This window comes from Molossus molossus, unplaced genomic scaffold (assembly GCF_014108415.1).
Source record: "Molossus molossus isolate mMolMol1 unplaced genomic scaffold, mMolMol1.p scaffold_m16_p_5, whole genome shotgun sequence".
NCBI lineage: Eukaryota > Metazoa > Chordata > Mammalia > Chiroptera > Molossidae > Molossus > Molossus molossus.
The window spans coordinates 37092811-37115001 of record NW_023425388.1 but is presented as its reverse complement, the minus strand read 5'-3'; the positions used below and the strand labels follow the sequence as shown (position 1 = coordinate 37115001).

Sequence of the window (22191 nt, the reverse complement as noted above, 5' to 3'; positions counted from 1 at the left end):
GGGGCCCCTCTGCATCCCCTGGTGTCTGGCTTCTGCTTGAGCCTCTCCCCGAAACCTCTAGCGATTCTTTTAACCATACTGGTGCCCTCTCCCATGCATTGGACCAAATGGAAACAATAAAGCTTTTTGCAGGGGTGGGGAGATGGTGCTGGCTCCGGGGTGCCATAGAACTGGAGACCTGAATGTTGTTGGGGTCCCTGCTGTCCTCTCATTTCTGCCCTTTCTCTCCTTTCCTACAGATAGGCTACTTCACAAGGGTGACAGACACCATGGATACTGGAAGCTCTCCTAACTAGGGAGACAGGTCTCCTGCCTTAATTTCACTTTGAAAAATGCCAGGAGAGAATGTTATTAAATCACTTTTCTGGAATTGACTTGGATCACACATCCATTTCCTAGGTCTTTCATTGTGGCAAAGGAGGAAGGTCATGGTGCCATTGAGACCACACAGCTAATGCAAGAGAAGGTCAATGCCCCAAAGGAAGAGGAGAAAACTGGCATGGACACTGTGGGACCTGTGGCCGTGCCACTGCCTAGTCAGAACTGTTTTGGTTGTAACTGACAGAACTTGATGAGGAAAAGTAAAGGGATGCGTGCATGACCAAAGTGCGTTTGTGAAGCTGAGCTTGAAAACGATGGAACCAGGCCCCTCATGACCGTAGAGCCTTTTCTCTGTTCTTTGCCTCTACTTCCCTCTGCATTTGGCCTCACTTTCCCAGACTCCCTTTTCCCATGGGGCTGGAACCACAGCTGCTAAGAGCTTTCAGGTGCACATCTTCCCAGCTTTGTTATCAGAGAGGAATGTGCTCTGACCCACAGCTCCAATCAAGGATGCGCTCTGGCTGGTCCACCTGGGCTAGTCTCTGCCCTCGCAGGGTAGTGAGGTACTATGATTGGCCCAACCAGAGTCAGATGCTTACCCCAAGACAGAGCGCTTGAAGGGTCAGGCAAGACCAGGGAAGCTCTCTTTCTGACGGATTGGCTAGTTCAAAGAAGGAGCCCTTCCCCCAACCACCACCCTGTACCTTCAGGAAATGGGAAATGACTCTCTAGCAAAATGGCCTTAGGCAAATCATCTGACCTTTTAGGCTTCTAGTTTCTTCATCTAATCAGATATTCTTACTTTAATGGTCTATTCTAGTACCCACATTCACTGAGCCCTTTTCAGTGGTTCTCAAACTTTAAGATGCATGAGAATCACCTGAAGAATCATTTAAAATACAGATGCCCAGGCTCCACCCCCCAGACAGTCTCTATCAGTATGGGGTAGGACCAGTGAATTTCACACCATACTTCAGAAGTAATGAATGGAATGGCTTGAAGTCAGGTGTTTACCCCAAGACAGAGTGCTTAGACACTCTGCAACTGCGGCAAATCTGAGTTGTGCTCTAGTTTGGAAAAGACCAACGCAAGGGAGGAAGAATTAAAGGGGACAGAAGCACTCGCAGGTCTCCTAACTGTGCGCTGGGAAGGTTCTGCTCTGCTCGTGGAAGCCAAAGCTGACACCCAAAAGGACCGGGCTGCCCTGTGATATAACAGCTGTTGTCTCCAGCAGTCCTGGGCCTTCCCATGCCTCTGAAAGGTCTCCTTTATGTGCATTTTGTCTGACCCTTAGTTGAAACATAAACAAACAAAACCAGGCAGCAAGAGAACCCAGGTAAATTTTCCTTCTAGCGTAAGCACAGGATTGTTATCTAGAAGGCTTGGGGGAAAAGAGCAAGTGATTTATTTGTATCCAACTTTGTTTTTGTCGCCATATATTATGTTTAGTAGATTATGAGGGGGACAAATAAAATAAAGAACAATGATTTAGCTAGCAATACTCCCAGAGTTTCACAGTCCTAACCAAGGGCTGTTGGCATCAGTGTCGCCAACACAAGGTCTCCCGGAGATGAATGCTCTTGTCTGGACCTCTTCTGACCAGAGTCGACTGAAGCAGAATCGTGATGTCGAGCAGGCTGAACTTGACTCCCAGCCTTCCCTCTTCACACCAGTTCTCCTATCATAAATACTTCTGAAGTTTTTCATTAACATTTATTATAACTGTTTTTTTCTTTTTTAATTCTCACCCAAGGATATGTTTCTATTGATTTCAGAAAAAGAAGAAGAGAGAGAGAGAGACAGAGAGGGAAACCTCGGTGTGAGAGGGAAACATCGATGTGAGAGAGAAGCATCCATCGGTTGCCTCCCATACTCGCCCTGACCCGAGATCAAATCCACAACCCAGGTATATGCCCTGACCGGAAATCCAACCTGCAACCTTTCTGGTGTATAGGACGACACTCCAGCCAACTGAGCCACCCAGCCAGGGCTATTATAAGTATTTTCTTATATAATTCAATACCAACATAACTGAAATATTAAATATTTCAAATAATTTTGTTTTTATTTATTTTATTAATTTATTTTTATTACAGATGTTTCTCCTTTTTCCCCTCCTCCCTATCCACCGCCGCCCCCCCAGCCATCCAGCCAAGCATTGTTGTCTATGTCAAATAATTTTAAAAGAACAACCTGTTAAATTGATATACTGCGTTTTATGATAGGAGCTAGGGGAAGCCAGACACCCCTTCCAGCAAAACAATGAATTGTTCTGAAAACATTTCTGGAGTATGCGAGCCAGAGATTGCTTTCTAGGAATTTATGTTAAAGAGATCAGCATGTGTATGTGCAAAGATTTACCTATAAGGATGTTCATGACAAAATTACTTAGAAAAACTTAAAAAGGAATCAGAATAACCAAGACATCCTTGGGAACTCCTTGAGCAAATCATGGCACAGCCAAACAATGGAAGATTATGCAGTTATTAAAATGTTGTTTTAGAAAAATACTTCATGAGACAGAAAATGTTCTCTACATTTTAAGTTTTTTTAAAGCAAGTGAAAAACCTACATGTAGACTATGTTAGTTGTTTTTGTTTTAAAATAAAATGATGACCAAGAATATATACAAATCACTCTGATGATGAAATGATGGGTAATTTTTATTTTCTTATTTGTATTTTTCTACTGTGTTCAAATGGTCTATACTACTCCAGTTGTGAGGTTAGATCGACAGCATCAGCATCCCGAGAGCTTGCTAGAAATGCAGCCCCCTAGACCTGCTGGATCAGAATCTGCATTGTAACAAGGTTCCCGGGGGATCTATATGTAGTTTACAGTTTGAAAAGCAAAGCTGTATATAACTGAACATAAGAGAAATAACCATTTTAATTAAAGAAAGCCCCAGATTGTGATAACCAGTGCTCCTTGCTATTTGGAAGGTAGTTTTGATAGGAAGCACAAGCAATTCTTACCTTCCCAAATCCTTAGAAATGGCTTAACATGTCCACATTTTCCACTTCGACAATGGGGCATCGAGCAGTGACACGTCCCTCCGTCTCCATCCCCTCCCCCAGCCACAGGGCCACAAAGCCTGAGTTCTCAGATTCTGCGTTGAGGTAGAGAAATATAGATTCCTCAAGAGCTGCTATTCAAGCCACGAGCAGCATGTGCCAATGTTCCACCCACAATTCTAGTTCAGTCTCATTAAGCTGCACATCTGGCTGTCACACACTCTTTTGTGGGGACATCTCAATGGCAGCACTGATGCTGCTTCTCCCCAGGGCCAGCCCCACAGTGGCCTCCCTGTCTTCCCAGCATGTGATGTCATGAGCATGAATGTCCTGCCAAACATTTAAGATGCTGCAGTTCACATTGTGTACATTGTATAGAGAAACACTGACACGCAAACTTGAAATGAAATAAAACACCACACACACACACACACACACAGGGCAAGATACAACCAAACCTTGTTCTATTGTTATCCCAGACCACCAACCCAGCACAAATATGTTACTTGCATTCTTAAGTACACAATTTTCTCCTTTTTTGTTGCTGTCTTGTAACTAGCATCCCTAGATTCAAAGATTTCCTTGAAACATTCTTTCTCTAATTTGGTTTATATCAAATTCTTGGAAAGCATGAGCTAAACTGGTTCATTTCAAACCAAAAATCCCCTGCATGTGGTCTCTTCAGAAGAGGCAAAAGAGTGGGGGGAAGTTGGATGCAAATCTCAGTCATCTGCCCTCTGAGGACCGTCAAAGAGGGACAACGGGGAAGCAGGCACACTACAGAGAGGCATGACAAGGAGGCTTTCCCATCACTGTTTCTCAGAGTGTGGCATGGGGACCACCTCATTAGAATTAGAGGGTGTGCAATAAAAATGCAGATTTTGGGTACCCACCCAGAGTCCATCTCTGGGGGTGAAGAGAGTGCATCTGCAATTTCCCTTTGTAGCAGAGAGTCTTATGTTGGGAGAACGAGGGCTTTAGAGTTAGGTAGACTTAAATCCAATTTTAGGTCTATCTAGTGGCTGACCTAGACAATCTAAACTCTCTAAATCTCATTTTTCTCACCTTTACAATGGGAACCGTGAGGGTGATGAAACATGTGAAGTTCCCAGCACAAACAGGTCTCAGGAACATGAATACCTTTTTCGCTGTTATTCAAGTAGAGCACTTTGAGTCTGCCATTTTACCTGTGATTGGGGTCATTGTCTTTCCTTGAATGACAATTATTGATACTGTAGTTGCTAGGTTTTAATGGAGCTCTGATGAGAGCAGATAAAATCATCAAGACTGAATCTCTCTTAATGATTACTGAGGCAGGCCTGCTGTTCTGTACTGTGCTGTCCCACCCAGTAGCCACTAGCCCCATGTGGCCACTAAGCACTTAAGGATTGGCTCATACAACTGTGCTGTGAGGGTCAAATAGACACTGAAATCCAAAGACTTCATACAAAAAGAAGGATGTAAAATATCCCACTAATAATTGTTCACATAGTAACATAATATTTTGGCTGCCCCTGGCCAGTGTGGCTCAGTTGGTTGGGTGTCATCCCGTGCACCAAAAGGTCGCCGGTTCAATTCTTGGCCAGGGCACATGTCCAGGTTGCAGGTTTGATCCCTGACTGGGGTGCTTACAGGAAGCAATCAATTGATATTTCTCACATTAATGTTTCTCTCTCTCTCTCTCTCCCCCTTCTCTCTCTAAATCAATAAAAATACGTTTAGATAGATAGATAGATAGATAGACAGATATAGATATATATTGACTGTATTGGATTAAGTGCAATATATTAAAATAGATTTCACTTGCCCAGCAGGTGTGGCTCAGTGGATTGACTGTCGTCCCATGGACTGAGAGGTCCCAGTTCAATTCCTGATCAGTACACATGCCAGGGTTGTGGCTTTGATCCCCAGTGTGGGGCATGCAGGCTGGCAGCTGACCAGTGTTTCTCTCTCACATCGATGTTTCTCTCTCTCTCCCTTCCTCTCTCACTAAAAAATTAATAAAAACATTTTTTTAATTTTTTAAATAAATAAAATCAATTTCGCTTGTTTATTTTTAGCTTTCTTCAGGCAGCTCCCAGACAATTTTAAACTACACATGTGGCTCTTAGTGTATTTCTACTGAGCAGTGCTGTTCTAGGGGAACAGCTACCCCTCCCTGTATTTCCCACACTGGAGTTATGACCTACAAAATGGAATTCTCTTGATCAGCTAGGAGAGATTTGGAGTGTCTCTTCTGCTGCATGGCTCATGTAACACACCCCCTCCCATGAGAAAGCAAGCAGCAGCCTCAGGGAAGGAGGTGGGTGAGTGGGCACATCCATCCATAGAGAGAAAAAGGACGTGACCTTCCTGATTCAAGCCGGTGGCTGTAAGGAGAGATGTGGGGATCCAAAGCGTTCCACGGCAACCTCCTTCCCGGAAGCCTTTTGCTCCATGCATGGTCACCACTATCACAGCCCAATGAGTTTCGAATTAGGGAGGATCCTCCTATATAATGACGACTTGTGTTCTTACAAAAACTACATCATCACAAGCAAATATGTTGATCAACATGAGGGTTGTCTTCTCTGTGAATAAGTTAGAAATAGTTTCCACCAGGTTATAATCTCCTAATATACACAAAGATCTACAAAAATGACTAGCCCAAGTGGATATTTCCAAAGAGGAAATGTTTGCCAACTATCATACTATCAGCTAATGAAATTAATATTGTTGGAAAAACACTGCCAAAATAGGTTGTAATCTGTTTTTTTTTTTTTAGAGCAGAATCATAACTTCATGGAGTTTCTGGAATAGAAAACAAACAAAAATCAGCTCAGTGTGTCTGTCTGTCTTTGTCCAAATTTCCAAAGATCTATGAACAAAATGTACTTAAATACCTAAAGATCCAATAAAATGGGTTTGTTTTATACTTCCTTTTATACCTACCCGATTCCTTTACTAGGTGTTCAAAGTAGATGTAAAAAGCTTAACTGCATAACGCCTGACACTTGGTTTCTGATTGATGCCCATGTATATGTGACTTAAAGATACCACTTATGTCTCTCCACTTAAAAAACCTAGACAGCATCTAGGTTATACTTTTACAACAACACATTACCACCATGATACAGTGGATAACTTTTTAATTATTCAGGGCAGTGCACAATGACTTGTTCTTACATCACTGATCAGGTTCCCGATAAATTACTAGAGACTAACAAAATTGTTTAAAATCAGTATGTGATACCTCTGGAAACAACAGAATATTAAAGGCACGTTTTGCAGACAGTCTGTTATTTTATTGCACAGATTTCACTGAAGAACAAAATGCACCATCAATGTTTGGAGAGGCTGGGGTCTTGGAGACTGATTCACCATCAGTGTTTACACCCGTAAAGCCAAATTCAACAGTACAGTTTATGTTAAACAATAATCACTTCAAGATGGCTAACAGAATAAAAATAGAGGAAGGGAAGAATAGCTTTTAAAATGTGTTAAGTTGAAGTACATGCACGTGTAGGATTAAAAAGTACATCACACACTAGAAATCAAAAACATTCTGTGGAATGCCAGTTAGAGTTATACTCACTTGTGCTGTTATGTATCATATAATGAAAGTCTATTTGGTTCATTTCCTTCATACTGAATTGAGAATTTCAGGAAAACCATGGTTATAAAAATGATCAATCTTGAAAAAATATGTACAGAGAAATGTAAAATCACAAACTAAAAAAAAGAAAAAAAATTCCCACCCCTTGCCCTCAACTTACAAAAGGGAAACTTTCCCATGGAGGGAAAGTTCCACCACTCCCTTCCCTCCCCCAACCCATGACCCCAATTCTATCTTTTTCTAGTTTCTGACTAAATGACCTTGGAGCTGGAGAGGAGGGAGGGAACAGAGAGGCATCTTTATGAGGCTCCCTTTGTCATCTGTAACAACAGTTTGAAAAGTGTCTTTTATTTCTCTCCCCCATACCCAACTCAGCAATGTTAACATTTAAAGAGAGAGCCCAGCTGGTGTGGCTCAGAGGTTGAGCATCAACCCATGCCCCAGGAGGTCACCAGTTCAATTCCCAGTCAGGGCACATGCCCAGTTGTAGGCCAAATGCCCAGTGGGGGGCATGCAGGAGCCGGCCAGTCGATGTTCTCTCTCATCGATGTTTCTATCTCTTTCTCCCTCTCCCCTCCTCTCTAAAATCAATAAAGAAAATATATTTAAAAGAAGACATTTTTTTAAAATGTAAAGAGAGAGAAAAATATATATATATATATGTATAACTTTTATGGACAACAAAGTAATGCCCAAGAGCTAATAGTGGGCAAAACCATGGGAAAAATGTGTAGGGGCCTGGCCAGTTTGGTTCAGTGGTTGGAGCATCGGCCCGTGGACCAGAGAGAAAAATGTGTGGGCATTATCTGAGTTGAAGACTTACTTTAAGGCAACAAAATGGGAGGGGGTGTTAAGACTATGAAATACCAGACAGGATGCTTTTCCAGACCTTTGGCTGTGGAGCCTGACAGAGGAGTGGGCTTCCCCCAACTGTGGTGAGCAAACCTGGGGCCATGGCTCGGCACCTACAGCACCTCCGTGGGCAGACCGGCAGCTCTCATACATGGGCACTCTTGGCATGAGTAGGGGAGCTAGAGCCCGAAGAGTAGTAGAAACGGTTTTCACCAAACGCCTGGGCATCTCCTGAGCAGCAGAGGATGACAGAGCCACCCACAAGGCAGAGCACGGCACCGATCCAGCCGGCGTACAGAGAGTAGCCAAAGCTCACGATGGTGGTCTCTTGGTGGGCGCACACAGGGAACCAGATGGTGGCGACAATGGCGCAGAGAGCTGGGGAGACATGGAGAAGGCTGTGAGTGGCCACACCCATCACGCACCAAGCACATGCACACACCTTCACTCCACATGCACATGCCTCTGGCTTCCAATCAACTCCAGAGAACTTCATACACACAGCTCTGCTCCCTCCGCAACCTGAACCTAAAGCTTTGCATCTACACAATGAGTGGATCAAAAGCTGTGTCAAACTGCTATGTCCTTATTTTTGCAACAGGTGAGAGACACAAAAATCTATGTAAAAACCTAGTAATAAATCACTTAAGTTCAAAAAATATGTATTTGTATTTGCTTACATATCTTGACTTTATATATCTATAGTTACAATTCTATTATTACACTTAGCTAACTGCATTGTAATTACCTCTTCACATGTCTATTTTCCATTCCAAGTTCTAAGTTCTTGACAGCAAGGACCATGTCTTGTCTTCGTGAAGTTGGTGTTTAGCTCAGTATAAGCACACAGTATGTGCTCAGTGTGTACCAGTGGAATGAGTGAACCACCTGAGCTACTCAGACATGAGAAACAAGGTAGTGCCCCCTTCAATTTTCTGCTCAGTTCTTTCAATTTAGTCAGTTCACATTACAGAGACCTAAAAATTCTCTTGCTGTAGTGGATTATCACTAGACATCAGTGCAGTATCAGCTACTCATTTGTGTTTGTGTTGTGCTGTTCACAATCGCAAAAATCTCAACACACAAACCAACAAAGCAAAAGAGTTGACCCATTCAAGGGTCGGTAGAACAAGAGCAGGTAGGAGCCTATAAAGACTTCAACCTTGTTTAAACCTCTAGACCAGCACTGTCAAATAGGATTGCCACAAGTTACATGGGCTATTGAACATTTCTCATGAAGCTAGTGAGACTGAAAAACCGAACTCTGGGTTTTAACTGATTTACATTTAAATGACCACATGTGGCAAGTGGCTACTGTACCGAACAACATGGCTCCAGGCAGGGTAACCCCATAACTTTCTTTGTTATCATCTAATTTTTCACAACTATAAGCTGGACAGAAAGTTAGTTAAAGCTTTAAGTTAGAATGGCATGTTAAAGTTGACAGATCTTGCCCTGGCCGGCTCAGCGGTTACAGCGTCGGGCCGTGAACCAATGAGTTGCGAGTTCGATTCTGGTCAAGGGCACGAACCTCTTACCTCGACTGCAGTTCGTCCCGGGCCCTGGTCGGGTCGTGAATGACGCAACCAGTCGATGTGTCTCTATCACATTGATGTTTCTCTCTGTCTCTCCCTCCCTCCCACTCTATCTGATGATAAATAGAAAAGTATCCTTGGGTGAGTAATTTAAAAAAAAAAAAAAAAATTGCCTTCTTCTTTTATAATCCAGGCAAAATAAGGCAAATGAGTACCAGCAGGTTCTTTATTTCCTAGCAGATAAATGAACTCTGGGTGGAATTCCTGTGGTTCTCAAAGATGAACCACATCAAAACCACTGGAAGATGACAGACCACCACACAACATGAAAGGAAATGAGAGGTTCACTGGAATCAGTGACCTTCAACTGAACTCACAGGAAGAATGTTTACAAACTAAAAAAGGAGAATTTACTCAATTCTGCAATGTTTTGAAGGGAAAGGGGGATATGTTCAAATCAATAAAGTTAAAAATCCAAGTCAAATCATTACTCAACTAAAAGTTGTGAATTAAGAACTAGCAATAATTTTTAACTTTCTCAAAGACATATAAGACCTGCTAGATTTATTTCTATTTAAATATATAGAAAGAGAGATTATAATGGTCTTCTTGATTATTTAAGAACAATTTTTGAAATGTTTTTCTTAAAAAGTCACAGTTACTTATAAGGTAAAGAAAATTGAGAATTTTCATTGCTTTTCTTTTACGTTAACAGAACATGTTTTGAAACTAAGTCTCTAAAAACAGGACAGAGGAGTTTTAACATTGATTTTTCCATCTGTTTCTCTTTTCTACCTTCAGAAAATGCAATAGTTCACTACACAAGAGGAAAAAATCTACCATTTGTAGGGAGAGCACAAAGCGGAAATTGGGGATACTCTTATCTTCAAAAACAAAAGAAGCGAAGGGAAAAGAGAGCTTCACTATGTAGATATAGATTCATCTGGACTTGGTCCTCTACAAGTAAAATTCCTTGCTCTTCATTGAATAAAATTGTTTGCTTCTCTTGATAAGTTTTAAATAATGTGATATAATGGTGTTCCTTAATTGACAGAATACACCCTTGCTAAAAGCTAGCAATGATCTTGATGGAGCCAAACACAGAAAATATTTGGAAAGGTAATTTTAGAGCAATGAAATGTAAGTGTAGTTTTAATCCCTTTAGGAATTAGAATGACAAACAAATGTGATGAAGTTAAAAAAAATCGGTACAGGTGTGTTTGGAGGTAACAACTTAGAGAGAGACACACACACTGGATAGAAAAGAAGCCCAGAAAGACAGAAGAACACCAGACCCTGATGTTTCTTCTTCCTCCAGGAGCACCTATTTTCAGGCTTTGTCACCTTCAGTATGAGGCACTGAAAGGACTGAAAGCATCATTTCTAACACAAAGCAATATTTTCATTAAAGTCATTGAAATTAATCTGAAATTAATCTTATGTTAGTAATACTGGAAAACATCGTCCATGATGCTATATCTGAGATCTGGGGATATATATCTGGGGACTGGAAGAAGAGAGAAAGTACATAGAAAAAGCAGTTTGGCTGTGATTATTGAGAATGAGTTTGGGTGCATGGGGGTTTATCAGACTATTCTTTCTACTTTGCACATATTTGAATTTTTCATAATAAAAAATGTTTTAACCCCCCCCTCCATTTAACATTTTACAATGTATTGAACGTTGTCTTCTACAACCGATCCTATGATTACATGTGATCTAAATAGCAATCAGTTTCAGCTTTTCTCAAAGAAGCCAGTTAACTCAAGGCAACAAATACAGAGATGTCTAATGAGCTGTTGGTTGCAGCCATATTTATTTGTTGTTTCCTTATCATTTGAATCTAGAAAAAAAAATTTTTTTGCATTTATCATTCTCTAAATTTTGACTTAAGAAAGCATAGCTACCAAAGGACATATTCCTCTTATACAGACTGTTATGAATATCTAATTTTTACATCATCAAGTCAATGGAATATTTGAGTACATTATTTTCCTGGCCTGCTTTCAGCATTTTTTCCCCTTTATTTCTACTCCACACATCATTCTATTTTTTTTTTCCTATAACCGTTTTTAAAAAAACAGTCTCATGGTCGGTTATTTGTTAATTTTTTTTTTAATCACAGAATTTAGAGACAGGAGAGATGTCAAAAGCAGTTCATTCCTCCAATTTTACCAAGAAGGTCATTTTAAGCCACAACCACACCAAGATGCCACATCCTTTCCATTACCCATGGGAAATTGATTTAGATTAGAAACTTGCTTGTATAAAGCTTATGAGTTTGGAGGAAGACTTTTTCTAACAATTTTATTAAGACCCCCACAATTAAGAGCAGCACCCAAGAATTCCCATTCCCGTAAGACATCTGATTCTGTGTGCATGACAAGCTCAATGTGTCCCACATTTGCACACACCATTTATCTTACTGCAATCTCATTATTCACCTGTAAGTTCCAAATCAAAACTACTTTTTTCCAGTACAGATAGGATTCCTGGGACCATATTTTTTAAAAGGAGAAGATGAATGAATTCCATTAAGAAGGAAAATACATTTCCTTTTCTTCTATTCCTACCACACCTCCCCAAGAAACACCCAAATCAACTTATACCACGATGAGCATGAAACTGAATCAGAACTGAGCTTGAGCATCTTCAGTTGGGTAATTTAACTCCAACGAGGGATCCCCACACTCTAGTTTCTGCAAAGTAAACAAAGGAACTATTTTTATTAGACCAGGATTCGACCTAGTGTTTCCAGGAACAGCTCATGGTCTCTCCTTACCAATTCCATGCATGGACAGTACCCTGCAGAAATTAGACATGATCAAAAGAATACCCAATTGCCCCGTGGGTTACCTCTCTAGTTCCTCTAACCAACAGCAGCAATATCAATAGCAACCATTTGTTGAGCATATACTATGTGTCAACACCTTGCCAAAGAATTTGCCTATGTCTGAATGGACCTGGAAATTATTATGCTAAGTGAAATAAGCCAGTCAGAGAAAGACAAATACTATATGATCTCACTTATATGTGAAATCTAATATACAAAATAAACTGATGAACAAAATAGAAACAAAGGCATGGATACATGGAACAGACTGACAGCTGTCAGAGGGCGGGAGGAGGAGAGAAAGACTGGATGAAAGAAGGTGAAGAGATTAAGCAAACACACACACACACACACACACACACACATACCTCAGACACAGACAACAGCAGTGTGGTGATAGCCAGAGGGAAAGGGGATGGGGTAGGTGGAGGTAGGCAAAGTGGGGATAAATGGGGACAAAAAGAGACCTTGCTTGGGGTGATGGGTGCACGATGCAGTGTGCAGATGATGTGTTGTTGGGTTGTACACTTGAAATCTGTTTGGCTTTCCCAGTGTCATCCCAATAAATTTGATTAAAAAGAACTTGCATATATCATTTCACTATTCTTGCCAACCTCAGAAGACACTGCTGTCCCCATTTTATATAAAGGCTCAGTTCACACAGCTGGAAAGTGGTAAATCCAAGATTCAGTGCAGTTGGTCTGACTCCAGATAATACGATAAAGCATAGGCACCTCCTGTCTCAGCAGGGGCTTGTGAAAAAACACAGATTAGATTCGCCTCAGATCCATTCTGATCTGAGGAGCCTGCTGCTCCTTGGGCTGCTCGTCTGGTCTCAGAGGCCGGCATCAGCCTCCCCTGCCGTCCCCACCGCAGGAACCAAATCCTCACACCGTTAAACTTGGACTGCTGAGAAATAAAGCTGCCGTACAACAGACATGTTTTTAAGCTTTTAGAAAAAATAATTAAAGATCTTTAGGGTCAGAAAGAACTGATTTTAATTAACAGTGCTGACAGTGTCCATACTAAGATTAACTTTGACACTGTTTCTAGTTCCTAGACTCCCAAACCCCCGTGCTGCCTGGTCCCCTTTGGTCATCGACCACACCTCATCTCGAGCACCACTGGTGACCCCTAGAACCCAGCATGATCCCAGCACCGGCTTCTCCCGGACAGGGAGAGCGACAGAAGCCAACCCAGAGCAATACAAAGGGAGCCTTCACTCCCTCTTGCTCCTCCCACCCTCTGCCAACAGGGAAAACAAGGCACTTGGGCTCCATGGAGAGAAGACCTAGAGACGACCAGCAGGTGCCACACTTGAGACAATGAGCTTTACATTTCCAGAGCTGGCTCGTTCCAGTCAAAACAACACCCAATCCAAAGGCAAGTAGCCACCCCCTGAGAAATAAATCCAGACAGGGGCAAGCAAGGGGGCAGCAGGTAGCACGGGAACTGCAAGGCTACGAGAGGGCAAGGAGCAGTGCCCTCCTCCCAGTCCAGCAGCGAGTGGCCAGAAATGTGCAACCTCCCTGGGGTTCGTATCACTCAACACCCCCTCCATCGTTCTACTCTAGGCAGTAAACCGACTGAGGAACTCACATCACTACCCAGCCTCACCTCACTTTTCTTTCTATGATTCTGCCTACATCCACCAACCCATGTGGAAAAGGTCAAGAGAAACTTCATTTAATTCAACCAGGAAGTTTCAAACAACTGGTTGCTATTTTTTCAAATAACCCTTCTTATTCAGCTGGATGATTCCGTTGTTTTTAGGGTAGGTTTTTTTTAATACCCATGTGTCTATTTGTGCTTTGCTTTTTTAAAAAAAATGTTTGAATTTGGCCTTGTGAGTTTAATGTATTCCCTTACTTGCAGATATTCTGTGATGCTCATATGGAAGGCCAGGATTTCTCAAGATGAACTCCTAACTCAATGGACCCATCTTTGGCTTTGCACCCTCAGAACCAAAGAAACGGTTTTCTGGGGCTTCGGTGATAATGTGAGGAAAGTAACAGACACCGGCAACTATCTAGGATGAGAAGAGTTTCTTCTGGATTCTACAAATCGGTTTATTTGAACAGCTTTCTTTGGTCTACCTGTTAGAAAGGAAATTTGGATACAAAGATCTGACCATCAAAAAGTACCCCTGCCCAGCTGGTGTGGCTCAGTGGTTGAGCATTGACACATGCACCAAGAGGTCGCCAGTTTGATTCCTGGTCAGGGCACATGCCCAGGCTGTGGGCCAAATCCCCAGTGGGGGGCATGCAGGAGACGGCCAATCAATGTTCTCTCTCATCAATGTCTCTATCTCTCTCCCTCTTCTTTCCTCTCTCTCTAAAATCAATAAAGAAAAATTATTTTTTTTAAAAAGGTACCCCTGTTAGAGAAAAGAGGATGGGGAGTGAGAGAGAAAAACCAAGGAACTTACATGCATATAGGCCTAACCAGTGGACACTGACAACAACGCAGTGAGGGGGCAGGGAGCAGGGAGGAGAATGACAAGGGGAGGAGAACAAAGGAGAAGGACAGCTGTAATACTTTCAACAATAAAGATATGTCAGAAAAAAAGTTCTAGGGGGGAAAAAGAAGAAACATCTGTAACAAAAATAAATTAATTAATTTTTAAAAAGTACCCCTGTTAGTTAGATGAAGCACTTGATGTTGGCTGTGTTTGATCCAAACTCTTCATGGATGGAACCAAACGTCCATGCCCAGATTCTTCTCTAGAAATCACAGTAGTATTCCCGTCTTTTCAATCCTGTTAACATACGCGCACATGCACACACACACACACACACACACACACAGCCCTGAAAACCTCCATCCCTTTGCTATCTTGTGAAATAGTGCCCCTACCTCTCATGTCCCCTCACCTCACCGGTGTCACTAAGTGGCAATGACCCACACGGAACCCTGTTTTCTTACCCTTACCTGGGGTCTGATACCAGTTTGGAGGTGGGAATTCCTTGTTCCAGGAGAACTTGACTTTATATCTAACCCATATGCACACCAGTTTCTCCCCAATGATGTATGAGTTCACTTTACAAGAGTTCTTCAAATTCATGTTATTAGAATTTACCATGTGTTAACAAAATTAGCATTCAAGGAAAAAAATAGAGAGATGAAATCACTGAAGAGAACGGAGCTAGAAAGGCCCTCCCCCAGGTGGTTAAATCTAGCGCTCTGTGTGGAAGCGATCAGAAAAACTGAACAAGCACATGCCATTTCCTGGGCCAGGACTGCCCTCCCTCCAGCCCCTGACCTGACCACCTTCTCTCCAACTCTGGGAAACTCCTCTGGTCTGGCTTGTGTGCCTTCCTACGTGTGTGCACAGCGTGTTCGGCTTTTTAAGATGAGCACATACTACACTCTATCAAGATGTCCAAGTACTTTCAAAGCAGAGACTTGACATTTTTTCCAACACCCCCAGTGTCTACTGTGGTGCACAGCACTTAGCAGGTGCTCAATGACTGCTTACTGACTAAACGATTGAATCATCACCTAGTGACCTACCACCTCTACATCTTACATTTCTGTTGCCCTCCTCTTTCTCTGTTCTTTCTTTATATACTAATTGAGGTTCACAATCCTAACTACACGTAAGAGTCACCTCACATGTAGTTGGAATTTCATAAAATATCTTTGTTTGGCTTTATACCCAGAAATTCTTTTTTTTTAATCCTCACCCGAGGACATTTTTTGCATTTATCTTCAGATAGAGCAGGAGGGACAGAGGGAGGGAGAGAGGAAGGCAGAGAGAGAGAGAAACATCCATGTGAGAGCGACACATCAACTAGTTGCCACCCACATGACCCCAACCGGGGCTGGGGACAAACCGTAACCGAGGTACATGCCCTTAGCGGAAACCAAACCTGGGACTCTCTGGTCCGTGGGCCGACACTCTAACTGCTGAGCCAAACCAGCGAGGGCTTTACCTAGAAATTATGACTCAATTGACATGCTCTGGGACCTGGGCACAGGTGTGTTTAAAAAGGAATTCTAGCCCTGGCCGGTTTGGCTCACTGTGGACCAAGGAGTCACGGGTTCAATTCCAGTCAAGGCACGGACCTTGGTTGTGGTTTGTCCCTGGCCCTGGTTGGGGTCATGCCAGAGGCAACCAATCAATGTGTCTCTCTCACATCGATGTTTCTTTCTCTCCCTCTCTCTCTCTCTCTCTCTCTCTCTCTCCCCCTTCCTCCTTCCTCCCGCTCTATCTGAAGATAAATGCAAAAAATGTCCTCGGGTGAGGATTTAAAAAAAATAAAATAAAAAGGAATTCTACTGTGAAGTCTGAGTGACAGCCACTGTGTAACTCTTTTCTGCCCTTCTGGTCTCTGCCTTAGGTATTTCCTATCCTCAAAATCCTTTTTTGCCTTTTGTTCATTTATATTCATGTTCAGTGACCTTCCCTCCCACACACATAGATACGACTTATCCCTCTGTGTAAACTGCCCACAGAACAAAGGGACACACATTGGGGGGAGAGACTGTTCCACAGAAGATTCACCAGCTTTCTCTCATTCGTCTCAAACTGGATGAAGCAACAGCACGATCTGACAGGCATCGCATTTACTCAGAGCTGCGTCCATGTAGAAAGCAGTCTTACCCAGCAGAATGAGCAATACACCAGCCAGCTGGGCCCGCCTGTACTTGGCCACACCAGGCTCATGGCCCATGCGGATACAGGGGAGCACCGTCAGCAGCAGCAGAATGGCTGGCAGGCCCAGGACTGAGGATGCAATCATCAGGGCTCGGCAGGCCTGCACATAGCCTGGAAGCAAAGAGCAGACAGAGGGGGTTAGACTAAGGTTCCCCTTGGATCCTGAACCCTGCCTCATGGGAATTCAGTACCACTTGCCCATTCCAGCACTTAGAAGGTGTCAAATGTTGTCCATGATCACTTCACACGTTGAACTTTTAAAGTGACTCAGTGATAAAAAAAAAAAAATGGGGGGTGTTGAGGGCTGAAGAGACTGAATGGGGATCTCAGATTTAGACCACTTGTCTAAGCTTCCAGGATGAAGGGGCCAAGAATCCAGTTATTGTATTACCTTGTTAAAGATTCAGAATAAAACTCTAATCTTCTAAGAAGTCTTCTGTGATGGACACGCTATTGGTTCCAGCCTGTTGTTGATACACTCGACCTGTGTGACCCTAGGCAAGTTATTGAACTGCTGTGTCTTGACACTTATCTCATCTATAGAGTAAAAATAATAATAGTACCTATATCTCTCTAATAGAATTCAACCAAGATTAAGTTAGTTGATTTGTACAACAGTGCCCAGCACATGCAGAGTACTCTGCAAAGTTAGCTATGATTAATTGGTGTTATTACTCCTTATCATCCCTTTAAAGGCATCCCTCCAGCCCCAGCGATTCCTAGAGGGCAGACACCTGGAGTTAACACAGTGCCCACAACAGATGAAATAAACATACAATTATAAATGAAGGAATATCTGATTTGAATAATAAGAAGAAGCAAAACTACCAGAACTTTATACTGTCAAATTAAATGCCAGGTAACAACTTGATTAAGAAACAGATTACAATATGTGAAATATTTATGCAAAATGAGTCTGACAAGATCCTGGGAGAAGCTGACAAACTTAAATATATTGTTTCTCATTAAAACACTCTCCCGCCTCAAAAAAAAAAAAAAGATTGTATGTATTACTCTCTCTTTTTGGCTCAGAGCGAATTACAGCTAGTGGCGTGGCCTCAAGGAGGCAGAGTTAATGACAAAGTCAAAAAACAAGCCCCAACTTTTTCCTCACATGCCAAGACCCTCATACCAAATCTGGCCAGCCTGCCCTGTACACCAAGACGGAACTGCGACACTGTCTCTTAGCAAGATCTGCTCTGCCAGAATTCAGATTCCACAAAGGTATTCTGACCATTGCTCATCCCAGCTTCTTCAGAATTAAAGGTAACCAATCAATCAAGTGTCTATTGACTTGAACATCCCCAGAGAGGACCCACAGGAAGTCTGAGGCAGGACCTCTGACAGCAGCCCTATGTCCCTCCAGCTTGTAGGAGAGCCAGGGCTGACACAATGGAAACAGTCAACTAGAAACTGAGGTTCTACAATTTATGACACAGGCTGTCCACGTACTAGGTGTCAAGGCCATGTCTGGAAATCAAACATGGAGACTGAGATCTTCCCCACCCAAAATGCAAGGGACAGGGACAGTAAAAAGTAGCCCCTCTCTAAAACACACTCCCCTCTATCAGATGGTCCATGTTCTTTGAAAATAAACCACTTTGCACTGAATGCTTAGTAAACTTAATTTCAGGAAAAGGAAGCAGGGAATAATTTTATGCTTCAAAAGTTCCTACAAATATCTTGCCCAACTTTTAACAAAATATTATGGCTACTGTTTATGGGGCACCTACTATATCAGAAGAGTTTTACATTTCTCATCTCATTTAATCCCCAAAACAAACCTCTAAAACATAGGGGGTTGGTTTGATTTTAATTTTTTTTCTTTATTTTTAAAAGAAGACATCTGGGGTTCATAGAGGTTAGTAACTTGTTCAAATCACCCAGATTGCGCCCAGCTGGTGTGGCTCAGTGGTTGAGTATCATCCCATGCACCAAGAGGTTGCTGGTTCGATTCCTCCCCAGTGCAGTGCATACAGGAGGCAGCCAATCTATGTTCTCTCTCATCAATGTTTCTATCTCCCTCTCCCTTCCTCTCTAACAATGAATAAAGGAAAAAAAGTTTTTTAATCACCCAGATTGTGAGCATGGGATCCCACGGGATCCGAGTCTGACCAAGGTAGACCAACACCAGCCTAAGTGACGCTGGGCCCACACCTGGGTTCCCAGGAACTCTGTCACTCCAAAAGCCCAAAATGGAGAAAAGAATAGTGAATGCAGGACTGACATGCATTGTCCACACCTGGTGTGTGCCAGTAGCAATGCTGGTTCCAGGAGAGGGTGCAGAGAAAGTAGGAGGTCACTTATATCTTCAGAAATTCCAAATGCAGTAGGAGAAAGGGACTTAAACAAAAATCAAGTGTGCTGGGATAAGGGATAAGGGCCAAATACCAGAGCAGCAAAGAGGAAGTGGGGGCAGGGGTTGATTCTGACTACAAGGACTAACAGGAGGCACTTAATGAGAGGCTTAAAGGGGCATCAGAAAGGCTCATCCGAGGGGGAGGGGGAGAGCAAAGGGACCGACTTCCAGACGCAGCCTCTGGCTGGGCCGAGTTCCTTCGCTTGTTGGGGATATGCTTTATGCCTTCAAATGCGCACGACCCCACCAAGGCCAGCGGAACATAAGCAGTCACTGATATACCCAATTGGCAGGACAGAGATTCCGAGCAGAAAACCCGAAGGGGCACCCGCGACCTCTCCAATCACCCAACTGTCTCAAGGTTTAAATCTGAATTGGAACTGTCCAGACTTTGCCAACAGGGCAGAAGTGAAGATGGGACCCCCCGGCCGGCGTCGGGGGAGGCGGAAGCTAGTCGCTGTCTCCTCTCCCCATTCGGAGAAACAGCTGGCTGGGGTGGGCTGACCCTGGGCGGTGCGCCTTCTCCAGGAGCAGGGTGGTCCTCCAGGGGCGCCGGTTCTTACCTACGCGCCGGGGAGCGGCGGGGATGCTGAGCAGAGCAGACCGACGCCCACACGGCGGGGGCACGGGTGGGGGAAATCAGACGGGCTCCGGGGCCTGCGGGAACCGACCCGGCGACGCTAGGTGGGCCCTAACATGCCAGGACGCGTCGCCCGTCCCATGTCCCACGAGGGCAGGAATACTCGCTGGAATGCTTGCGTTTCTCTCTCTCCACCTCGCCTCTGCGGACAGAATCTAACGGGAAAGCAGAGCACCTGCATGGGGAGCCCAGCCAAGAAATAAAGTACTCCTGCTCAGTCGACAGTAGGAGCCTGAGGCGTTGAGGAGACTGGCAATTAACATGGGCTGAGTACCTACTATGCATCTAAGTCTCAGGTCATTAACTTCTCAGGGTGACTCGGCCAGCGGCCACCACTATCTTCCCAAATTCCAAATAAGAGAGCTGAGGCTAAGAGAGGTTAAGTTCGCTGCTGCCTAATTCGTCTACAACAGGGTGGGACTCAAGGTGTCAAAATATGCCCGACAGGCTTCAAGCCCTTTAAATGTTTTGTCCAGTGCCCCCCTCCCAGTCTGCCCCGAGGTTAAGGGTTTGGGGGCAGCCACTTGCAAGGCGGGGGGGGGGGGGGTCCTTACCCGGCAGGATGAGGATGTCCACCAGGGGCTTGCAGTGGTACAGCCCCGTGGCCATGACGCAGTCAGCCCACAGCCCCTTGGAGCCCAGTTCATCCAGCTTGCGGCACGTAGGGATGGTGTACCCGCAAGTCACCACCCAGTCATTAGTGGACGTGGTGACAATGATGCCGATCCAACCCACGAAGCTCGTGACGAAGCCCACTACCTGCAGGCACGTGGCCACCATTGTAGCCGTCCCGGCGTCCCCGCGCCTCGCCCCTCACTAGCTGTGCCCGTGCCCCGGGCTGGACGGCGCCTACCCTGGTCCTCGCTCTCCCGCGCTCGCGCGAGCCGCGGGCCGAGGACGGCCGTTGCGGGATGCTCGAGGCGCTGTCAGGCCAAGAGAGGCGAGCCCAGCTCCGACGGCTCGACGAGCGCACGGCTGGGACCGGAGTGAGGCTGGGCCGCGCGCCGCCGCCCCTCTCTTTAAACCCCGCAGCTCCCGCCGGCAAGCGCCAATGGGCGATGGCCCTGGGTCGAGCCGGCCAATCGCGGGGCGGGGTCCGGCGTGGGGGTGTGGAGGAGAGCGGGATAAGGAAGGGGGGCGATCCCACCGCCCAGCCCCTCCGGCGTCTCGCTGTCAGTGTTGGAAAGTAAAATAATTCTATCCAGGTCCAGGAAATGCACAGCTCGCGTCAGGCGCAAGTTCGATTTTGCTGGAATGATTTCTCTTCTGGTTAACTCTCTCATCTCTGTCTCTGGTTCTCTGCTCCGCTCCATCCCTCAGCTTCTTCGCAGCTGAGCGCAGGGAGGATGGCACTCCCGTGGGCGCCCTGTACAGTTAGTTCCTCCGCTGGATTGTAACTGATGAACTGGAAACGGCCTTAAGGGATGGACACAAAGCGTTTAGCATACCATAGTTAGTAGTAGAAAGAAAATGATACTTTCTCTAGTCACAAGTCATCAGAGGCAGCCATGACCATAATACTGGTGAAAACAACAATAACAACTCACATTTATCCAGCTGTGTCATGTACTATGTGCACGCATTTATATCGATGTATTATCACATAAAATATCTCCTTCAATAATCCTCCTAAAAACCCTCTGTGGTAGGAATAATTGTCGACACATAGTACACACGAAGACTCAACATGAGAGATTAGGTTGCGCACTTCACACAGCTAGGAAGAAGTAGAATCCCAGGGCCCATTTCACCACCCACCCTCCTGCTAACCATTCCTGGGAACCTGTCCTGATTACCACTTCCTGAAAATTCCTAAAGGGCTCACATGTCCCACTTTTTGACACAATAAAAGTAAGGCTGACTGCTCTGGGCTCACTGTAAATAAGTTAATATCTGCACTCTACTGAGAACACTGCCTGGCCCAGAGTGCTCTACCAATGTAAGCTACCATCATCATCAACATTAATCCACCTTCTCTCCAGTAATTCAAGTAAGACCCATTATATGCATAATTTTTATCATGTAGAGCAGTCCTCCTTAGGCTACATTTATATTAAACAGTTTTAACTCACTTTGAAATCGCTTACCTTCTTATATCTATCACCAATCATGAGACTTAAAGATACCAAGGATTTCATCAAGCACAAAAAGCTCCTACTCAATCTCTAAGATATGGATCATAAATCATAAGTACTGAGCTTTCCCATAGCTGTCCCTAATGCTGGGAGTCAGGGCAAATCTTCTAGGGAAGACTGGGCTGGAGTAGACCCCAAAGAAGTCAAGTGCACAGAAAGAAAAGGCTGTGTAATAGATGACAGAGTGTCAAGTACACCGGCCACCATAATCACTAAGGAGAGCACAAGAAGAAAGACCAGGGTGCCG

At 44.1% G+C, this 22191-nt stretch overlaps 1 protein-coding gene across 1 annotated transcript; it reads right to left on the bottom strand.

Moving 5' to 3' along the window:
• Nucleotides 1-7600: 7600 nt before the first annotated feature.
• CLDN11 (claudin 11) lies at nt 7601-20796 on the bottom strand. The gene is made up of 3 exons (XM_036243334.1): nt 20364-20796; nt 16757-16921; nt 7601-8160 (listed from the first exon to the last, which is right to left on the bottom strand). Exons 1-3 carry the CDS (start codon nt 20587-20589, stop codon nt 7928-7930), a joined length of 624 nt encoding a protein of 207 aa, XP_036099227.1. The 5' UTR covers nt 20590-20796; the 3' UTR covers nt 7601-7927.
• Nucleotides 20797-22191: the final 1395 nt, after the last annotated feature.